This window comes from Stegostoma tigrinum, chromosome 1, assembly GCF_030684315.1.
Source record: "Stegostoma tigrinum isolate sSteTig4 chromosome 1, sSteTig4.hap1, whole genome shotgun sequence".
Classification (NCBI taxonomy): Eukaryota; Metazoa; Chordata; class Chondrichthyes; order Orectolobiformes; family Stegostomatidae; genus Stegostoma; species Stegostoma tigrinum.
Genome location: NC_081354.1, coordinates 39,154,234 through 39,173,648, shown reverse-complemented (window position 1 = coordinate 39,173,648; position 19,415 = coordinate 39,154,234). Strand labels below are relative to the sequence as shown.

Genomic DNA, 19,415 nt, shown 5'->3' with positions numbered 1-19,415 from the left:
GGCATCTGGGTTCAATTCCACTCATGGGTGACTGTCTGTGCAGAGTTGCATGATTTTGTTGTTTCTGTGTGATTGTCTTCCCACAGTCCAAAGACGTTTAGATTCGGTGGATTGGCCATGCTAAATTGCCCACAGTATCTAGGGATGTAAAGGCTGGATGGATTGACCACGAGAAATTCAGGGTTATAGGAATAGGGTAGGCAGGTAGGTCCAGGTGGGAAGGTTGGAAGGTTGATTCAGATTTGATGGGCTGAGTGGCCTACTTCCACATGGGATGGATTGTGGATTTCTTTGTGCACTTGGGATTGTTTAGTAAATGTTGTCCAACCATGGAATCACATCCAATATTGGACTCTATTTTGAGTTTTGTCAGCCATGCCCAATCAGCCTGAGCTTACATCTTGGTTATTCATAAAAGATGAAGGACATGCTGTTTGATACATCACCAATCTTCGCGAAGCCCCAAAACCTATATACCTAGCATCACACAAGTCATCCAAGGTGGAAAAGCAGATCTGACCTCTCATGCTATCAATAGGTTTAGAATATGGATATCAATAAAGTATCAAGAACACACAAACATTGCCTATTTGAAATGAGAGCAGATCAGTCAGTATATGTGGAGAGAACAAGGAATTTTGTGCAGTAGGGCCTTACAGTTATCTGTGCTGTCTACAGCAAGAAAGCACAATGTTGAGGAATGAACCTATGTTATAACTGATATGTGATATTAATTATTGTAATTGATAGTTGATATTAACCAATAGTGCAAACAGTTTTGCTGGCAAGTAATTTTTGTTTGCCTCCACTCATCCTGTCTCTTAAACATCTTAAACATACCTTTTGATGATTGTAAGTGCTTCTGCAGTATAAAGTTTACATATGAAGAAATTAATAGAGAAAAGTCATAACAGCAAGACTTGTGCTTTCTTTAAAGGAAGTGTAATCTTAGAGCACCCTGCAAGCAATCACTAGTCACATAGCTCTCCGGTAAACTAACTGATTGAGATGTTGTTGTGAGAAAAACCCAATTAATATAGGCCTCAACATTACATCACTGCAACAGCCAAGAAAACCAACTTCATAAAAATTAAGGAAAACTTTGATAAATTTATTTCTTCAGTATTCAGCATGTAAAGATGCTTCCCTTGAACTACCTTCCATCTTAAGTAGTTTTGCTGGCAAGTAATTTTTGTTTGCCTCCACTCATCCTGTCTCTTAAACATCAGTCATACCTTTTGATGATTGTAAGTGCTTCTGCAGTATAAAGTTTACATATGAAGAAATTAATAGAGAAAAGTCATAACAGCAAGAAAGCACAATGTTGAGGAATGAACCTATGTTATAACTGATATGTGATATTAATTATTGTAATTGATAGTTGATATTAACCAATAGTGCAAACAGTTACTCATTCATCGGGAGAACCTTGTATCCATGTGCATTAATATAAGTAAGAAAAATCATTGCTCTCTTTTCAATCACATCAATCAGTTTCTCAATTCCTCTGCGACCTCCTTGACTTTCCCAATAAAGTTTGTCAATGAACAAAGACTGAAGAAGCCTTTCTCGAAGATGTCCGTTTTTTAGGACCGATACAGCAGATTCTGGAAATCTATGGAAATGAACAAAATCTGTTTTATATATTGCGCATAATTGTTTTGTTTAGCATACATAATAGAAACTTAAGCAATATTATACACTATGTTTTCAATGTTCAACAAAATTGTGTTTTATTAATAATGTTGCTGGAATTAATGTTCATGTTACAATGGGTTCCATCCAGCTTGGTGAAGTCATAGAAAGGAGCCAGTGAATTCTTCAGCTTTTGAGACTCCTAGTAATTATGCCTCACTAGCAATCTAACTGTTCTTGTTGCTATCATGCCATGAACCATCTTGAAAAGTGCCACTGTGTAAAGACTCCCCTACAATGGATCATTAGGTAGGCTCTAGACAAAGTACAGTCCAGGAAACTGATGGCAGTGAATACTTCAAACAATCCTTTCTCTGAACCAAATACTGGCAGAGATGCAGTTACCATGAGGCACCAGTAGCATCAGTCAGGTTATACTACAACTGAATTGTGATTATACTGTGCACTTGGTTTCAGTTAAGGACTGATTATGACTTTTCTCACTTTGCTTCCATTTATCAATGTATTTCATGCATTCTTCATAAATCTGTCCCTGTTGTGAACCCTAACACATGCCTTAAACTAAAATGGCCTATTAAAACTTTCCAAAATGTTTAGGAAAATAATTAACATTGCACATTTTTAATTGTCTTTTGAAATATCTGTAACATTTTAGCTTTAGAGCTTTCATGGACAGTGGACATCTACTGATCACAAAATAACCCAGATTTAGAAATGAAAACATAATTAGCTTTTCCAAAAGGGACATCACTGCAGTCTGCGAAGTTATTTTCAGTGCTTTTTTGAATAAGCTGACATACTGAATGTTCAAGATGTACCTTTGCTACTCAGAAAACCAGATGTTTGATCATCTTTAACCTAGATTACGTGACATCAGATTACTATAACTGAAGTCTCGCTGGAAATATTTTAGGACACACTAATGTTTGGATGCTACAGCACGCATTTTGTGGCATAGCGGGGGAGACAGTAGAGACAGGGACTTCAGTATGGCTTTCCACGCCCACTGGCCCTGACTGTTACCTAATCTTACCTCATTCATATACAGGCTCCAATTTCCCTACCTACTGGATAGAAACCAGACACTGAGGCTCACTCACGAGAATGTTGTCCTCCTGTCCAGGATTTAGTTAGAAATTGTAACTTTTGGTCTTGACAGTGAGTCTGGCCTCACTTGACATCTCACTGCATCTCAACTCACAACTTCCCCAAATTCTTTAACACAGTCCACATTGTTCAGCACCTAGGAAGATTCTGCCCTCAGAATACATCAACAATATTTATCGAATATGATTTAAAAATCGTTATTTATTTTAAAATATTTTTAAAATGGTTCCAAAATTAATTAATGAGAGATTATGATTAGAAAGAATTGCTTTTATCAAAGGAAAATACTTTGTTTCTCTTTTCCTTATACCAGTATTAACATTTTTGTGTTATTCATTGCATCCAAATCCGGTCCAGAAGAGATTAATTGTATTTGTCATTGTTGAGATTTCATTTGTGGTTTATATGATTGGAAAATTCATAGGTTCTGGCATATCAATCACCCACTTGATTGATATCACGTGATACTTGTTGAAATCTGAGTGTGAGGATATGCATCAGGCAATCATGGCAGCAAGGTCACTTATGGATAGAAAGCCTGCCAGCAATTTCAGTTAAGGTTCTCACATGACAAAGAAAAACAACTAAATTCTCTCCTCCACAAATGCTCAGTACCAGCAGTTGTATTATTTACGAGACGTACCGCAGAAATTCAATAAAGATTCTTAGGCAGCACTTTCCGAATCCACTTTCATCTAGAAGACAAGGGCAGCAGATATATGGGAACACCACCACCTGCAAGTTCCCCTCCAAGCCACTCACCATTCTGCCTTGGAAATATATTGCCATTCCTTCACAATCACTGGGTCAAAATCTTGGAATTCCCTCCCTCAGGGCAGTGTGGGTCAACTAAAGCACATAGATTGCAGCAGTTCAAGAAGGCACTTCACCAACACCTCCTCAAGGTCAACTAGGGATGGGCAACAAATGTTGAACCAGCCAGTGACATCCACATCCCACGCATGAATAAAAAAAGTGTGGAGAGTGTTGGGTGGTATGTATAACTTCAAGTTCAACTTCTGTGTTGTATATTGTTTCAGTTTCATCTGTGACCTTGGTACTTTTGGTGACAAGGAGTCTGGAAGCCTGTTTTGTTTACTTGCATTCAACGAGGCTTTGCAATATCAAAGTGAAGAGCTGGGGTTTTAGCAAATTACAAAAGGATAGAGGAAAAATAACTGCACTATAACAGGTGTCCATTGACATACAGAGGAACAGAACAATCCAGAAAGCCAGAGGCCAACTAACTCTTCAAGCCTGGTTCACCACCTGACAAGATCACACTGATATTAATTAAAGCTTTAATTCCACTTTACTGTCTGCCATCCATATTGTTCCTTGTAAACCAAAAGTCAGTTTAATTCAGCCCAGAATATATTCAAGGACCAAGCCTTCAGTGCTCTCTGTGGTAGGAAATATTATACTCACTCAGTTATTCCTTCTAGCACTTTAAAATTTAAATTATCTTCATTTCTGTCAAAGTAGCCTTTATTGTCTATGAATACTAAATGTCGATGATCATCTTCTCTATATATGATATGAACTAAACTGATGTTATCCTGATTGTCACAGTTCATTTTCCAGCCATTTCGAGCACAAGTATCTTCTTTTCTGGGTCTGAATCCACAGCAACTTCTGTCAAGGCGATTATAAATCTGAAAAAACAAAGTCTCTATAATGATACTGAAATTACAATGAATTAATTATTCAGATTCCAATATCATTTTACAAATACAGAACAATGATTAGAATATTATAAGTCTGCTCATAATTAGACCCCACAGTAATCATTCTAAATAGTTAAGTTGACCTTGACTTTGAAATTGTACTCGAGAAGAAATTTGGTTGCCATTTGAATGTCTCAATACTGTGCATATCTAACCGTATTCATTCTATATCTGACAAATAAAATCTCTAAATAAATGCAACAAACATAGAAAATAGTGTAGAAACTCGGCAAGTCTGTTGAGTCTTTGGAGAGAGAATGGTAGGACTTTTCTTCATGAAACGCAAAACATTAACTATGTTTCCCTCTACACAGATGTTGCCAGGCCTGCTAAGTTTCTCCACCATTTTCTGTGTTTGTTTCAGATTCCCAGCATCTGCAGTATTTTGCTTTTATCTAATCTTTTCTCTATGCTAAATCAAAGATTCTTAAACATGGCTATGGTTTTGTGGGCTTACAAGCCACTGAGCAGCCTAAAAATAATGTATTTCTTCTCCATTATTTCTGACAGTTAATATGCTGAATTCTGTTGTTTCTTTGTACTCTTCTTCCTCCAATTTATTACCTGCTTATTTGTCAACAGTTCCTATCAGTAAAGCACATTTGAAAGTAATTTAAAGATTGACATAGACTTTGGGTAGTTATTTTGCCATCCAAACGATTAAGAGTTGACCTAATTTTTCTTCAATTAATTTTGTAATACCAAATTTGAGATATTTTCCAAATATTCAAATTAAAATTTCTGCTGAAAACTGGAATATTATTTTTCTTATAATCAGAATTATTTTGCAATTTACAAACATTCACTTGATGCCACATGCACTGACAGAGATTGGCACTCTGTCTTACTTTTGACACAGAAGGAAAAATTATAGGTACTTTGATGGACACTCTTGAGTAGATAATGTACATTGAAACAGGCTTTCTTGTTGATACCTTAGACCAGACTCTTCAAGAAGTTGTAATCTCATGCGGATTGCTATTCATTCCTTTTTTTAAAAAACAAAAGCAGAGGCATTTATGAGAGTGGATTCTGATCAGATCTCCCTGAGGGCATTACAGTAAGGCAAATCATGCCTCCTTTTCACAGCAGTCAGTTGCCATACTCTGAAGTTAATAAGTCCTAGCAACCAATTTGACATCTGTTGTCAAATGATAAGTATATAAAGTAAGTGTAATGTTAGTAGACCTGAGAGGGTAGGGTTCCAGATGGGTAAGGGGGTGGGGCGCCAGGTTACGGGTGACACAATGGCTCAGTGGTTAGCACTGCTGCCTCACAGTAGCAGGGACCCAGGTTTGATTCCACCTTTGGGCAACTGGCTGTGTGGAGTTTGCATGTTCTCCCTGTGTCTGTGTGGGTTTCCTCCGGATGCTCCAGTCCACTCCCCCCCGCCATGGTCCAAAGATGTGCAGGCTGGGTGGATTGGACATACTAAATTGCCCATAGTGTTTAGGGATGTGTCAATTAGGTGAGTTATGGGGGCATGCATCTGGGTGGGATGTTCTGAAAGTCGCATGGATTTGTTGGGCCAAAAGGCCTGTTTCCACACTTTCGGGATTCTATGGTAAGCAGGGAGCTGGAGATAGCAAGCCAGATGTCAAATGGGTAGGGGGCCAGGATGCAGGGAGGTAAGGTAAGTGATGCAATAATTGTAGTACAGAGGAGGTGGGGAGGCTGCAGAAAGATTTACAGTTTAGGAGGGTGGTCCAGGAAATGGCTGATGAAATTCAACATGAGTAAATCCGAGGTCTTGCATTCTGGAAAAAAGAATACAGGCATGGACTATTTTCTAAACAGTAAGAAAATTCATAAAGCCGAAGTACAAAGGGATCTGGGCGTGTTAGTCCAGAACTCTCTAAAGGTTAAGTTGCAGGTAGAATCCATGATTAAGAAAGCGAAGGTAATGTTGTCATTTATCTCAAGAGGGTTGGAATATAAAAGCAGCGATGTGCTTCTGAGACTTTATAAAACTCTAGTTCGGACCCATTTAGAATACTGTGTCCAATTTTGGGGCCCACACCTCGGGAAGGACATACTGCCACTGGAGCGTGTCCAGCGGAGATTCACACGGATGATCCCTGGAATGGTAGGTTTAACGTACGATGAACGGCTGAGGACCCTGAGATTGTATTCATTAGAGTTTAGAAGGTTGAGGGGAGATCTAATAGAAACTTACAAGATAATGCATGGTTTAGAAAGGACGGACATTGGGAAGTTGTTTCCGTTAGGCGGGGAGACTAGGTCCCGTGGGGTTTGATTCCACCTTTGGGCAACTGGCTGTGTGCAGTTTGCATGTTAGAGGGGGTAAATTTAGAATGGAAATTAGGAAACATTTCTTCAGCCAGAGTGTGGTGGGCCTGTGGAATTCATTGCCACAGAGCGCAGTGGAGGCCGGGACGTTATATGTCTTCAAGACAGAGATTGGCAAATTCTTGATCTTGCAAGGAATTAAAGGTGACAGGGAGAGTGCAGGGAAGTGGAGTTGAAATGCCCATCAGCCATGATTAAATGGCGGAGTGGACTTGATGGGCTGAATGGCCTTACTTCCACTCCTATGTCTTATGGTCTTAATTAGGTAGAGATGAGGAGGAGTTTACTTTTGGATCAGATTTGGCGGTTGGGGTTTCAGGTCAGTGTCTGGTGGGGCTATTAGGTCAGGTCTGGCAAGGGCAAGTTGGTATTAATCAACTCCAGCGGAAAGATAGAGGTGTGATTGAGTCCAGTGGGGGTGAAAGAGGGCTCAGGTCCCAGAAAGAGTGGTGCCAGTTTAGGTCCGGGGGCTGTAAAGAGTCTGGGGGAGGTTTTGTTGTGTTTCATTTAATAGTTTTATTTTTCCTGAGAAACTGATTCATTTAATTTCATCATTATCAAAGTCTCTGATTTAAATGGACACATTGGAAGGGTCCAGACATAGTGAACTTGCCAAGTGGAATCTTCAATTTCCCAGGCAATTCTTGTGAAGTGTGCTGTCGCAAGGTTGTCATGCAGAGGATCATCTTTGCTGGAATAATAATTCTCTGGCCAGCTGAAAATCCAGACCATAATAAATTCATGAGTGAAATCAGTGCCAAAACCTATATTTCTGGCTTTGGTGTCAAATGGAGCTCATAATCTCAGTTTGACCTTGGCTTGAATTTCGATTTTTAAGTAAATGCTTCCTTGATATGACTTCAAGTAAAATAAGAAATGATTTTATCAATTTTTGGAAAGCATGAATGATCAGAATGTTCTCTAAAAATAAACTTTAAAAACACTGGAAATACATTGGTAAGAGATTTGAAGATCTCTGTAAATGGTTAAAAGCTTTATATTTCTTGAGTTCTCTCGATTCTTTTGAAAATCAACAGCTTGAAATATTAGCTGTACTTATCCTTGCACTGAAGCTGCCAGACCTGATGAGTTGTGATGATCGTTAAGGTAACTGTCACCTGATGACTCCCATAGTCTCAAATCAGAAACTACTGCACAGGCATCACCATCAGAGGCCCAGCATAGAATAGAATCCTTACAGTATAGAAGTAGGCCATTTGGCCTATGAAGTCAACATCAACCCTCCAAACAGGATCCCACTCAGACCCACCCTTTACCTCCTAGCTTATCCTTGTAACCCTGCATTTCCCATGGCTAATCCATCTCCTGCACATCCCTGGACTCTATGAACAATTTAGCATGATCAATCCACCTAACCTGAAGATCTATGGACTGTGGGAGGAAACTGGAGCACCCAGAGGCAACCCACATAGACACAGGGAGAATGTCGCAGACAGGTGCATGAAGGTGGAATTGAACCTGGGTTCCTGGTGTTGTGAGACAGCAGTACTAAGCCTGAGCTGCAATGGTGCCCCTTATGCCAACAACTGACAAAAGGGGTAACTCTTGAAGCAACAGTTTCCACACTCATTACTTAGAGCTTACATGTAAGGAAACATGCTCATTTCAATGGTATGAGGGGTATACAGTTGTTGTGGAGCTTCCAGATTTCTAATAGGTCCAAACACTATTCACACGGTCTGGGACCTGTTCACATTGCAGTCAGGAAACAATGGTTCTTCTTTTATGTAACTGGCATTATAGGGCTACAAACTTGCAACAAAGTCACAGGTCTTAAGTTATGAGGGTGACATATTCCCATGATCACGCACTTGACAAATAACACACAAGTTGAATGCATTTTTCAGTAGCTTATGTTGAAGACTTAAAACATAAAGGTTTTCTGAGTTTGTTAGGCATCTATATGAACTAAAGTAATCTCTATTGTTTTGGACTCTAAGTCTTTTGATTTCAGCTGTTTTTACGTATTCTTCTTCCTATCATTCCCACTGTCGTATTTCCTATCCAGGAACATTTTTTTTTCCAATGTTAATCATCCAGAGCATGTATATGTCAGAAGCTGGCTGGTATACCAGCACTACTGGCACTGCCACAAAATCTTGTTCCATTCGATGTTTACTTAAACCTTGGGGAATTAAATAATTTCTACTCCAAAAAAAACAGAAGGAGGTGCAAATCTAGTTACTTCATACATTTATGCACAGAGAAGAACTGGGAAAGGAAATGACTAACTAACTGTTATCTAACCAAAAAATCATAAATATTTAACTAAAAAATGTGCACAAAGGAGTACCACCACTCTACTTTACACTTAATTTAATTTCAGATTGAAATTGTCCCCACAGAAAATAGTTTTGTAAGAGCATAGAGAAAAGGCTTAAAAGCAAATACAAAAAGACTGTTTAGATTCTTGGCCTTGAATAGAAAAAAGAGAATGCTGAGTCTTGAAAAGTTGGAAGTGCTGCTTAACTACAGCTTTTGCACGGACATTCCAGTCTAGGTATTCTTCAAATAGTCATGAATCCATATTTTCTTAAGTGCAACATGTCAAATAATTCATGTTCCTCCGTTACAGGGAATTACTAGTTAACCCAGAAAGGACCAAGGAGTAGTAGATGGATGTGAGATAAATGTGATGTGTTGTGGATGTAAGTTTGCTCGCTGAGCTGGAAGGTTCGTTTTCAGACATTTCGTCATCATTCTAGGTAACATCATCAGTGAGCCTCCGGTGAAGCGTTGGTGTTATGTCCCGCTTTCTATTTGTATGTTTAGGTTTCCTTGGTTTGGTGATGTCATTTCCCACATTGGTGATGTCATTTCTTGTTCTTTTTCTCAGAGGTTGGTAGATTGGCTCCAAATCAATGTGTTTGTTGATGGAGTTCCGGTTGGAATGCCATGCTTCTAGGAATTCTCGTGCGTGTCTCTGTTTGGCTTGTCCTATGCATCCTAGGACAAGCCAAACAGAGACACGCACGAGAATTCCTAGAAGCATGGCATTCCAACCGGAACTCCATCAACAAACACATTGGCTCCAAATCAATCTACCATCCCCTGAGAAAAAGAACAGGAAATGACATCACCAACACAGGAGATGACATCACCAACCCAAGGCAACATAAACATACAAATAGAAAGCAGGACATAACACCAACGCTTCACCGGAGGCTCACTGATGATGTTACGTAGAATGGTGACGAAACGTCTGAAAATGAACCTTCTAGCTCAGCGAGCAAACTTACAGCCAGAACCTCAACCTGAGCTATAAATCTTCCCAAAACCCGCTAACGATGTGTTGTATTTTGGCAAGACAAACAAGGGCAGGACTTATACAGTTAATGGTAGGGCCTTGGAGACTGTTGTTAAACAGAGAGACTCAAGGATTCAGGTGCAGAGTTCCTTCAAAGTAGCACCACAGGTAGACAAAGTGGTAAAGAATGCATTTGGTACGTTTGTCTTCATTGGTCAGAGCACTGAGTGTAGGAGTTGGGATGTCATATTGTAGATGTACAGGACTTTGATAAGGCCACATTTGGAGTACTGTGTACAATTCTAGTCACCCTGTCGTAGGAAGGATACTATTAAATTGGAAAGGTGCAGAAAAAAATTGACAAAGATGTTGCTAGAACTGGAGGGCTTGAGTTATAAGGAGAGGCGGGATAGGCTGGGACATTCTTCCCTGGAGCGTAGGAGGTTGAGGGCTGATCTTATAGAATTATAAAGGGACATGGAAATGCTGAATTGCTTTTTTCCCCAGGATGGTGGAGTTCAAAACTGGAGGGCATAATTTTAAGGTGAGAGGGAAAAGATTTAAAAGGGACCCTGAGGGGCAACTTTTTCACACAGAGGGTGGTTCGTGTATGGAATGAACTGCCAAGGAAGTGACAACATTTAAAAGACATTCGAACAGGTATATTAATATGGAAGGTTTAGAGGGATTTAGGCTAAAGCAGTGAAATAGGACTAGTGCAGTTTAGGAAACCTGGTCGGCATGGACAAGTTGGGCTGAGGGGTCTGTTTCTGTGCTGTATAACTCTATGACTTGAAGTGGTTTATTTAAAGAATTCGCAGCACAGTTTTAATCATTTTGTCCTATTTTCCATTCCTCTTTAATCACTCTGTGCCATCTACCAACTGCGGGTCCAGAGGCTTCGATCTGTATTCACCACATTAATTTATGAACTTTTAAGTTTTTTGCTTCTGTTTTTATTCTTTTATGAGATGTGACATCTCTGGGTAGGTCAGCATTTGTTGTCCATCCCAATTGCTCTCGAAATGGATGGCTTGCTTTTCAAGTTGAATTTCATGTTCATTTAAGAGTTAATTGCATTGCTGGTGGGTCTGGAGTCACATACAGACCTGAACAGTGGAGGACAGCAGATTCCTTGCCCAAATGGACATAGGTGAAGCAAATGAGTTCTAGAATAATCAATCATAGTTGTCACAGCCACCATTATTGAGATTAGCTTTTCATTTCTGGTTTATTAATTAAATTTAAATTCTACCAGCTGCCACGGTGAAATTTGAACTCATGTCCCCAGAACAGAACAGCTTAGGACTTTGAAGTGAAACTTAATATCCAGGTAATTCTTGTAGGGTCTAAATCTATCGTATAAATGTTACCTATAATTAGTTGCTGCAATAAAATTCTTGTTCAATTCAGGAGTCTCCTTCTTGTTGGACCAGTAAGTGTCCCCAGAATATTAGCCTGCATTGTATGTGCAAATAATCCAAGTCTGCACCTCTCCATGGGGAAGATTTACTGGCACCAGTTCTTCCTGTATAAGGACTTACAGAATGTGCTTGATCTCATGTGATAGAGAAAACAAGCTGACTAGTCTAACAAGAAGTAGGCTCCTGTATTGAACAAGAATTTTATTTCAGCAACTGGTTATAGGTAACAGTAGAGTTTATGAGAATTACCTGGATGTCAAGTTCTACATCAAGGTCCTAAGCTGTTCTGTTGACAGGTGCCTTCATAATCGATGATGCTTCAAACGTCCTCAATGTTCACCCTTTCGGACCCTTACTCCTTTGGCCTCCAGGTTACTGGCCCAGTAACATAACCTGTCATGGGATAATAATCAGCTTTCCTGATGACATGCTGTGCCTGCATCTTAACCTTCCGCGCTTAATACACTAGGGCACCCAGGTTTCTCTGCACCTCAGAGCTCTGCAATCTCTCACTAGATTGCTAATGTACTTCAGTTGTATTTTTTCTGCCAAAGTGGACAATTTTACACTTTCCCACATTGTACTCCATTTGCCAGATCCTTGCTCACCCACTAAAACTATCTATATCCCTTTGTAGGCTCCTTACATCCTCTTCATTCTCACTTTCCTATCTATTTTGTGTCATCAACAAATTTAGTGAAGTAACCTTTGATGTCTTCATCTAAATTATTTATATGAACTCTAAAAAGAGTTGGTGTGCTACAGTATACTACATGAGATAATCGGCCAACCTGAAAAAGATCCATTTATTCCTACTGTCTCCTTCCTGTTAACAAGCCAATCTTCTATCCATGCCAACATGTTACCCCTATACCATGAGCATTTATTTTTCACAATAATCTTTGATGTAGTACATTATTAAATAGCTTCTGGAAATCTAAATACAATACGTCCACCAGTTCCCCTTTATCTACAGAACAAGTTACTTCTTCAATGAACTTCAACAAAATATGTAAACCATGATTTCCCCTTTGACCAAACCATGTTGGGTCTACCTGATTATCTCAACTATATCAAAGTGCCTTGTTATAATGTCTTTAATAATAGTTTCTAACATTTTCCCGATGACAGATGTTAAACCAACTGGCTTGCAATTTTCTGATTAATCCGCATTAATCCTGGGTCTCTGATGAGTTCATTGCTTGCAGCTGCTATGTCTTCCAGTAATGCTGATGGCAATAGAGAACTGCCAATTTCTGATTAGCCAGAAGAGGTTTAGGGCAATTTTCACAACCTACGATCCTGAATCCTGGGGAATATCTGATTCTGGCCACTTAAGTATTTAATGCCAGAGGCCTTCACAATGGAGGCTCGATGGAGCTCCTGCTAGTTTTCAAGCGGTGAGTGAGACTCTCCTTGAAAACAACATATTTTGTTACATTCAGTGGCCTAGTGAGTCAATCCACAGACATTTATGCCAACAGGACCAAATTTTGTATCCACCTAGATTAATGGTTTCAAGTTTTTCCCTCTGCATTGTAAAGATTCAAAATATTCTTAGAAACATTGATCCCTGTTCCTGGTGATTCTGGCTTACAATGGCAAAACATTTGCCATTTTGTTCAGGGAAACTGGAGAAAAGATATATTTAATTAAGAATTAAGTTGCCTTGAGAGAGTACTGTCATTGACGCTGCTATAAATGTGCACACAGGAATAGCTTTCCACAGTGGTTCCCCAATCATTTGCTATAACTTTTGCAAAACCCCAGAGAAACGGTCAATGCCTGTTTCTCTCAGCTTTATTTGCTCTCCCATTGAAGTTATAGTGAATTGTTGTTGAAGTTCATAGGACAACTCTTGCAGACTTTTATGATTTCATACATTTAGTGCAGAAGGAAATTTTCACTCAATTGCATTGGTCCAAAACACCTTACACAACTCCTAGAAAAGCATCATTACTGTTTAAAAATAACTTCTTTTCTTACAGACCAATTGATGTTCCATTACAGTTACAGCATAAGACAGGAAGAACCCACTGTAAAATCTAAGGACTCAAGAAACTAACCTCTTCAATTTTGTCATTAGTATTCTACATTTTGTACAGTAAAATATTTACAAGATGCAGATTTAACAAAGTTTCAATTCAAATGTACAAGAAATAGATGCCTCAGAGGAAGTATCACAAACAGATATGAACTTCTTAAAATTACTTTTTGTCTATTTTGGAAGAGGCATGCATGAAATTAGAAATATACAGCACTGTCAAATTATTTCTTACCTGCAGCAAAAAATCAAAAAGAGCTAGTTTGCACCATTCATAGTGATGAATATCAGTACAACTCCAGTCTGGTTTAGGTACTTTGCCATGAACCCAACACTTCCATTTTAGTGATTGTTGATAAGACGTCCAATTCAATTTGACTGTCGACTGGGTATCATTACTGGTGATTGACAAGGAATCATCCCAAAGAATAACAGGACGAGGCAGACCATCTTTGAAAGAAGAAACAGATTTTAGGTTTGTCTGATCTAGTTTACCAAATATGCATCATAAATCACAGGTAAAACATTATATCATCTCTGATATGGAAATAATCCAAGGTCTATTTGATAGAAATATGTGTGTGAACGTTTCATGAAGAAACAAGTTTCATTCGTAGAGCACCTTTGAGACTCAAGATCCCAAAGTACTTCATGACCACTTAAATATCTCTCTATTTGAAGGTATTTTTGTTATTCTGTTGTATTTACTGCAATATTCTATGTACATGAGTGTTATAACTCTGCTTTGGCGGCACTAGCTGTAGGGTTGAATGTTGGTCACGTCACAGGAAGATCTCCCTTCTCTTTCAACAGTGCCATGTGATGCTGTACATACACGGTAATCCATAAACTAAAAAGGTAATGCTTCTGACAAAGCAACACTCTCAATACCCTACTGAATCATAGAATCCCTTCAGTGTGGAAGCTGATCATTCAGGCCATCCAGTCCACACCATTCCTCCAAAGGGATCCCACCCACCGATCTTATTTCTGTAACCCTACATTTCCCAAAGCTAATCCACCTAGCCTGCATATCTTTGGATCGTAGGAGGAAACTCACAAAGACACAGGAAAAATGTGTAAACTCCATACAGGCAGTCACCCAAGCCTGGAAATAAACCCAGGTTCCTAGCACAGTGAGGTAGCAGTGCTATCCACTGAGCCACCACGCCACCAAAGTATCAGCCTAGATTATATGGTCAAGTTCTGCAACTAGATTTGGGCCTGATATTTCCCAGGAGATGTGCAATGTGTAGGGGAGCAAAGGAGCAGGATGCCATAGCCTTGGACACTTCTGGAAATCCTCAGAAATTGGGAGGATAGAAGCAACAGATCAAACTATTATGAGACAGAAAGATACAATCAACAGAGGAGGTCTCAGAATGTTTCTGCTAGTCCTAACTCATAAAGGGAACCAGAATAAAAACTTGCCTTCTTAAATTGGCATTTCCCACTTCATTTCAACTTTGGGGTTTCCCAGCCCTTGGAATCCCCATCAATAATTGTTAAACTCAAATTAAAACCTGATTCACATGCTGGGAGTCTGATTTAAATGTGCTTATGAAGTGCTGCTGAGCAAGCAGGGCACTGCTACAAATAGTACCGGTAAGTGTGGTAGGGGCTACATTCCCAACATTTACATTTCTAACCTGACCCTCTCCTGCCTCTTTTGGGGAGTGACGAATGTCAAAACCTTGAACTCATCACTTCCTCAAAGGTGAATGAGTTGTTAAATGACTGGGAATGGTAGTCAGAAGCATGCTACATCAGAGAAATTATACAGTTGAGTGCTATGCTACAATAGCACTGATTAAAACTTTCTCAGGACAATGTCAATACATTTGTAGTTCCAATAGCATTACCAATGGAAATGTATTCTGCATGAAAATATCCATGAAGAAAAATAACCTTTCAAAAACTACATAATAATCAAACAAAAAGTAAAATTGCAGTTTGGGAATGCACAGTCAGAGACTGAATGAGTGATCAGCAAGCAACGCAAGAGAACTGGGCAGGCAGTACAGAAATCCCCCAAATCGGTCTTGCTAATTGATTTTCCACTTTGAATGCTGGTGGAGGCAAAGTTTTTTCCAGGGAGTGCAGCAGAGCCAAGTCTATGGCATCATTGATGACTCAGCTGTTCAGGGAGTTGGAGATGAAGAGGAAAATGATCAATTCTAAAATGGTTGCAAAACCAAAGGGACCTGATGTGTATGCGCACAAGTCATTGAATGGGGCAGGAGATCTGGTTTGATCAAGCAAATAGCAATTTGGCACAGAAACAAGCAAGTCATGTTAAAACTGAATCAAACTCTAGTTCAGCCTCATTGCATTCAGTTCTCCGCACTGCATTTCAGCAAGAGTACAAAAATAATTCACAAGATTCCAGGCATGAGGAATTTCAGTTCCATAAATAGTTTGCCGAAGTTGTGCTCCTTGAAGCGAAGAACAAGACGAGATTTCAAAAGATATTCAAGAACATTAAAGGGCTCAACAAAGGGAGAAACTGTGCCCATTGGTGAAAGGGTCAAGACCAGAGGACATAGATTAAAAGGTAATTGGCAAAAGATGCAATAACATAAGGGAACTTTTATGCAGGGAACAGTTAGAATAGTTGGAATGCACTGTTGAGGGTGTGGTGGAGGCAGGGTCAACTGAGGCTTTCTAAAGCGATTATTATTCCAAAACAAAAGATTTACAGGATTTTGGTGAAAGACAGCAAAGTGGCACTAGATGAATTACACTTTCAAAGGACCAGCATAGCTACAGCAGACAAAAGCCCTGTCTTGTAACCAGTCTATAATTCATTCTACGAGTGTGTTTGATGCCACCCGAACGTTGCAGGAACAGCAACTCATATTCCGCTTGGGAACCCTGCAGCCCAATGGCATCAATGTGGACTTCACCAGCTTCAAAATCTCCCCTTCCCCATCGCATCCCTAAACCAGCCCAGTTCGTCCCTTCCCCCCACTGCACCACACAACCAGCCCAGCTCTTCCCCTCCACCCATTGCATCCCAAAACCAGTCTAACCTGTCTCTGCCTCCCTAACCTGTTCATCCTCTCACCCATCCCTTCCTCCCACCCCAAGCCGCACCTCCATTTCCTACCGACTAACCTCATCCCACCTCCTTGACCTGTCCATCTTCCCTGGACTGACCTATCTCCCCCTACCTCCCCACCTATACTCTCCTCTCCACCTATCTTCTTTTCTCTCCATCTTCGATCCGCCTCCCCCTCTCTCCCTATTTATTCCAGGACCCTCACCCCATCCCCCTCTCTGATGAAGGGTCTAGGCCCGAAACGTCAGCTTTTGTGCTCCTGAGATGCTGCTGGGCCTGCTGTGTTCATCCAGCCTCACATTTTATTATCTATAATTCATTCTACTTGCTTTAACAGATACGTGACATTTCTAAACTCTTAACAAAACACAGTAAGGATAGAAGGGCATATGCAGCTGTAGTGTGGGAGCTTGGTGATACTGATGATCCACAGTAACTACCATCTGTGGTAAGAACTTATAGCTTAAGGTTCTTTGGCTCAGAGTTGATGAGCGGAAACCCAAACTTTGCTTTAAGGAAGGGGAATGTTAACTAAATATTTTGCTTCAAAAGGTAGTCACAGCTCTTCAAGTAGATATTTCAGATTTGGTTTGTTGTCTAGAACAGGAGATTGTGGCAGTAAATGAGGTTGGTATGGGGCATCAGAAGATAGCTATAGTCCTCATAGTGTTGTCATGTGGGCCTTAAATAGCAAATAACATTAACATTGCCAGTAAGTGACCATCTCCAACAAGACAGAAGCTAATCATTACCCTGTGAAGTTCAATGACTACGATCCAAGACACTGTCCCTGGGTCAAAATCCTGAAGCTCCCTACCTAACAATACTGTGTGAGTGCATGTGTGTCACATAGGCAAAGGCAGTTCATGGAAGTGGCTCACCACAACCTTCTGAAGGGCAACAGGAGACAGGCAATAAATGCTGGCCCAGTCTGCATTGCCCACATCCTTTGAACAAGTAAAACAAACATGTGATATATATCAAACGTCCAGGCAACTACTCTCCAAAGGAGTTCTACTTGTTGTGGTAACATGTACTTTTATAAGCACAATCTGATCTATGGATTGTAATGGTAGATAGAGTCGTAGAGTTATACAGCACAAAAACAGAGCTTTGGTCTAACTCATCCACGCCAACCAGACATCCTAAATTAATCTAGACCCATTTGCCAGCATGTAGCACTCATATCCCCCTAAACCCAAACTGTTCATGTACCCATCCAGATGCCTTTGAAGTGTCACAATTGTATCTGCCTCCACCATGTGCTCTGACAGCTCATTCCATACATGCACCACCCTATGCATGAGAAAGATGCCCCTCAGGTCCCTTTTAGGTATTTTCACTTTCACCTTAAACTTATGGCCTCTAGTTTTGGTCTCTCCTATCCTGGGGAAAAGACCTTGACTATTCACCCTAACCATGCGCCTCATGATTTATAAACTTCTATTAAGGTCGCCCCTCAGCATCTGATGCTCTAGGAAAAAGAGACCCAGCCGATTCAAACTCTCCCTGCAGCTCAAAACCTCCACTCCTGGCAAGATCCTTGTAAATCTTCTCTGAACCATTTGAAGTTTAACTATATCTTTCCTCTAGCAGGGGGACCAGAATTGAACACATCAATCTAAAAGTGATTTCACCATTGTTGTGTACAGCCCCAACATGACATACAAACTCCTATACTCAATGCACTGACCAATGAAGGCAAGCATGCTAAACACTTTCTCCACCACCCTGTTTACCTGTGACTTCTCTTTCAAGGAACTAACCACCTCCACATAGAGGTCTCTTTGTTTAGCAACACTCCCCAGGGTCCGACCATTAACTGTATAAGTCCTGCCCTGATTTGCCTGACCAAAATGCAACACCTCTAAATTAAACACCATCTGGCATTCCTCAGCCCACTGGTCTACCCGATCAAGATCCTGTTGTACTCTGAGATAATTTTCTTCTCTGTCCACTATACCACCAATTTTGATGTCATCTGCAACTTACTAAACATTCCTCCTACAATTCACATCCAGATCATTTATCTTAATGACAAACAGCAGTGGACCCAGCGCTGATGCTCCAATTATTTTTTCCATAGGACGAATCTGAACAGGTATCTCACCTGCTCTGATTGTCTGTCACTAGTATTTGTTCAAAAGACTTGCAGATTGATAGTCAACCTATTTGGAATGTACCTTTCTTGACCACTAGTCTTGGAGTGAGACTTGGAAAGGTTCTAGCCCAGAAACAAGGTTGCTGTGTTCTATGCTACAAGGCTTCTTTCGGCATTAGATATAAATAATTATTTTTATATTCTAGATTTACTCCTACTTATGGCATGCTTACCCGAAGATCTGAATATTGTGGTGAAGTGAAACGTTGGCAGAACATATAACCATAAAATGACAAAAGCACAAATCAAGCCAATTAAAAAGGCATAACTGATTTAAATAACTTAAAGTATATTCTGCACATCTTTTTTGTGTGTTAAGTATATACTTAACCAGAGAACAATCAAATTAAGTATTACAAGTTATACAATTAGCGCTGATTTATTTTTATCATTTGGTTTCTCATATTCTGAAGACTTTTTCGTTGGAAGGATTCCAGGCATCCAAACGGTTCTCTCTCTCTAAAAGATGTTATATTTTATCCTGTCACTGATAACAATTTTATAGGATACTTTGCTTCTAAGATTTTATTTAGTGGATTAATGCTGACCATAAATCTGACTGTCAGGGCGAATTTCTGTGGGGCCTCTTGAACTCCCACTATAACTACAATGGACGATCAGTGAAATGGCATTAACAGTCATTCAGAATTTTTCTCA

General features: G+C 39.9%; 1 protein-coding gene across 1 annotated transcript in view; it reads right to left on the bottom strand.

The window, feature by feature from the left end:
• Positions 1–1,090: 1,090 nt before the first annotated feature.
• gask1b (golgi associated kinase 1B) overlaps positions 1,091–19,415 on the bottom strand; it is a 32,054-nt gene continuing 13,729 nt past the window's right edge. The window contains exons 2-4 of the mRNA XM_048546866.2: positions 13,772–13,986; positions 4,192–4,418; positions 1,091–1,615 (exon numbers count right to left, since the gene is read on the bottom strand). Of these exons, the coding sequence (XP_048402823.1) occupies positions 1,408–1,615; positions 4,192–4,418; positions 13,772–13,986 (650 nt within the window). The 3' untranslated portion in view covers positions 1,091–1,407. The remainder of the gene's footprint in view (positions 1,616–4,191; positions 4,419–13,771; positions 13,987–19,415) is intronic.